Source organism: Vulpes lagopus, chromosome 12 (assembly GCF_018345385.1).
Source record: "Vulpes lagopus strain Blue_001 chromosome 12, ASM1834538v1, whole genome shotgun sequence".
NCBI classification, from domain to species: Eukaryota; Metazoa; Chordata; class Mammalia; order Carnivora; family Canidae; genus Vulpes; species Vulpes lagopus.
This window is the reverse complement of record NC_054835.1, coordinates 14,304,836-14,307,593: the sequence shown is the minus strand read 5'-3', so window position 1 is coordinate 14,307,593 and position 2,758 is coordinate 14,304,836. Positions and strand designations below refer to the sequence as shown.

General features: G+C 40.8%; 1 protein-coding gene across 1 annotated transcript; it reads right to left on the bottom strand.

The window, feature by feature from the left end:
* Positions 1-201: 201 nt before the first annotated feature.
* On the bottom strand, positions 202-1,131 carry LOC121472593 (olfactory receptor 1A1). Its single transcript, XM_041723831.1, has one exon. The coding sequence runs from the start codon at positions 1,129-1,131 to the stop codon at positions 202-204; it is 930 nt and encodes a 309-aa protein (XP_041579765.1).
* Between the last annotated feature and the right edge of the window lie 1,627 nt (positions 1,132-2,758).

Genomic DNA, 2,758 nt, shown 5'->3' with positions numbered 1-2,758 from the left:
TTCTGTGCTGCTAAAAGGACAGTAATCTGTACAAAGAGATAAATTAATGAGATGTGTAATAAATTGTATCTAGATTTCAGAGAAGAGGACTTTGTAGCTGGGAAGATCAAAGGCAGCTTCTTGGAGGGGATGAACTTTAGGGCTGGATTCCCAAGTGCATCATAACTGGTAACTGTATTTTCTAATATGGCCTCATATTTTTTATAAGGAGATTCTCTTGCATAATAGTATCCCCAGGGCAGCCTTCATGTCTCGGTTTCTCAAACTATAAATGAAAGGATTTAACATTGGGGTCACTGCCATGTACATAACAGTTACGATTGCATCCTTTAGGCTGTAACTAGACAGAGGGCGGAAATACATGCCCATGACTGTCCCATAATACAGAGAAACAACTGTGAGGTGGGAACCACAGGTAGAGAAGGCCTTGAGCACACCTTTGGTAGATGGGACCCGTAAGACTGTGGAAAAGACCTGGACATAGGAGATAATGATGCATATTAATGGCACGGAGAAGACACCAACCCCTAGGTACATCATCCTCACATTAAAGAGGATGTCAGAACAGGACAGCTTAAGCAAAGGGGTAATATCACAGTAGAAGTTGGCTACTTCCTTGTTGCCACAGAAGGACAGCCTGGCTGTGAGCAGAGTGTGGGGGAGGGCATTGGCATTACCAACCACCCAAGACCCAACAACTAGGAGGACACAAGTCCATGGGCTCATGATTGTTGTGTAATGAAGTGGGCGACTGATGGCCACTGCACGATCATATGCCATTGCAGCCAGGATATAGCTATCTGTGTTGCCCAAGGCAATCATAAAATACAACTGTGTTAGGCATCCACCAAAGGAGATGGCTTTGCTGTGCAAGAGATGATTTGCCAGCATTTTAGGGATGGTTACAGAAGAGAAGAGGATGTCAACAAAGGAGAGGTTGGCAAGGAAAAAATACATGGGATTGTGAAGGCGAATGTCAGAGCGAATGGCCAAGATGATGAGCAAGTTTCCAATCAATGTGATGGGGTAAATGAACAAGAAGAGGGTAAAGAAAAAGTCTTCCTGGTCCTGCTGACCAGTAACTCCCAGGAGGATGAATTCCAGGTTAGAGGATTGGTTGTCTTCCCTCATGGCTCCTTGTTAAGAAAGGGGGAGAAGAATCCAGAATTATTATTGGAGTTACTGGAATGATCTTCCTTATCCATTAGTTTTGGTTCAAGTGACCAGCAATCTCTATGATGTATTTACTGATTCCAGAAATAGCCGATATTTTGGGGGAATTATCCTTGTTGGTCAGTGGGACTGATTAACAAATAACCCTTGACACTCATGTCTAAGAAGTGAGCGATCTATGAATCAAAGATGCCCATCCTCCTCCATCCCAGAACCACCTCTCAAACACCTAGGATTTAACCATTCAACAATTACTTTATATATTGTATGTGCGAGATACTTTGCTAGGCTTATGGAAAAAGCACAAACGTGCAAAATACATTTTTAATTCACTTATTCAACATGTAAGACATAGTCTTTGCTCTCAGGGACTTTACAATGCAATGGAAAAGCCAAAAGTCACATGCTAATCGTATTACACTTGACAAGGAAGGGGCAGCAAAATGCTGCCAGTGCTGACAAAATACACTGGTGCAAGGGACATGTTATTAGAAGGACAAGCCATGAAATTGGGACTTGTCCAATGCCCAAACTAATAGTGATCCCAGAGTCCCAGAAGTAGCAGGTGTCTATGCTGACATTGGATGATTGTAAGTCACTCAGATCACTGGATTTAGGTCCTAGCAAAAGCAAGCCTAGTGAATTTCTTCCCCAATGTCTCCTTTTCTAGGAATAATTTCACCACCTCCTTTGATAGGGTGTGAAACTCTCTAATATTGATAATATTGATAATCACAAAGATTTTCCCTTCCCTCTTTTTATTATTTCTTTTGTGGAGTCATCCAACTCCCTGGTCATTTTAACTAGTGCTAAGTAAACTCTCAGGCCTATCTCTGTAGGCTTGATCTCTCTTTCCCATATTTCTACATCCCAAATTTCTACATTTCTATCTTGCCAACATGTCTGTCCAAACAATGTACTGTGCACATCCAACCTCAGTAGTTTGCAAGCTTATTTGAAAAGGAAAACCATACTTTGTTTATTTCAATAACCCTAGAGAGACTGTTGTGGAAAATTGTGTGAACTTGATATTTCTTGGGTTAAATCAAGGCTTATTAAAAAAAAAGGCTTATTTTTTGGTCTCCCCACATGTGGGAGGTTCAGAAGTACACTCATCCAGTGTATACCTCACTTTTACATCTGATCTTGTTGATTGTTCCTTTAAAATAATTCTTATTTTAAAGGGATGCCTGTGTGGCTCATTGGTTGAGCGTCTGCCTTTGGCTCAGGGCATGAACCCGGGGTCCGGGAATCAAGTCTGGCATCAGCCTCCCATCGAGGAGCCTGCTTCTCTTTCTGCCTGTGTCTCTTCCTCTTCTGTGTGTCTCTCATGAATAAATAAATTAAAAATCTTTAAAAAAATAAAAATAATAAAATAATAAAAATTGTAAAAGCACATAGCTAAACCTAATACCTAAGAAATGGGAATATCTAGGTATGAGAAACAAGAAGAAAACTCAGAGCAAGCCACAGTTGATGCTGATCTTGAGAACTTGGGTTCTAGAGCCAAGGTCTGAGTCTTAATACTGCTACTACATCTCTGTGTGACTTTAAGCAATTAAATTCACCATTTTTGTCTGATAAA

Bases quoted from the DNA above. Each gene is read 5' to 3' on its own strand.
- LOC121472593 (XM_041723831.1), bottom strand. From the start codon at position 1,131: ATGAGGGAAGACAACCAATCCTCTAACCTGGAATTCATCCTCCTGGGA.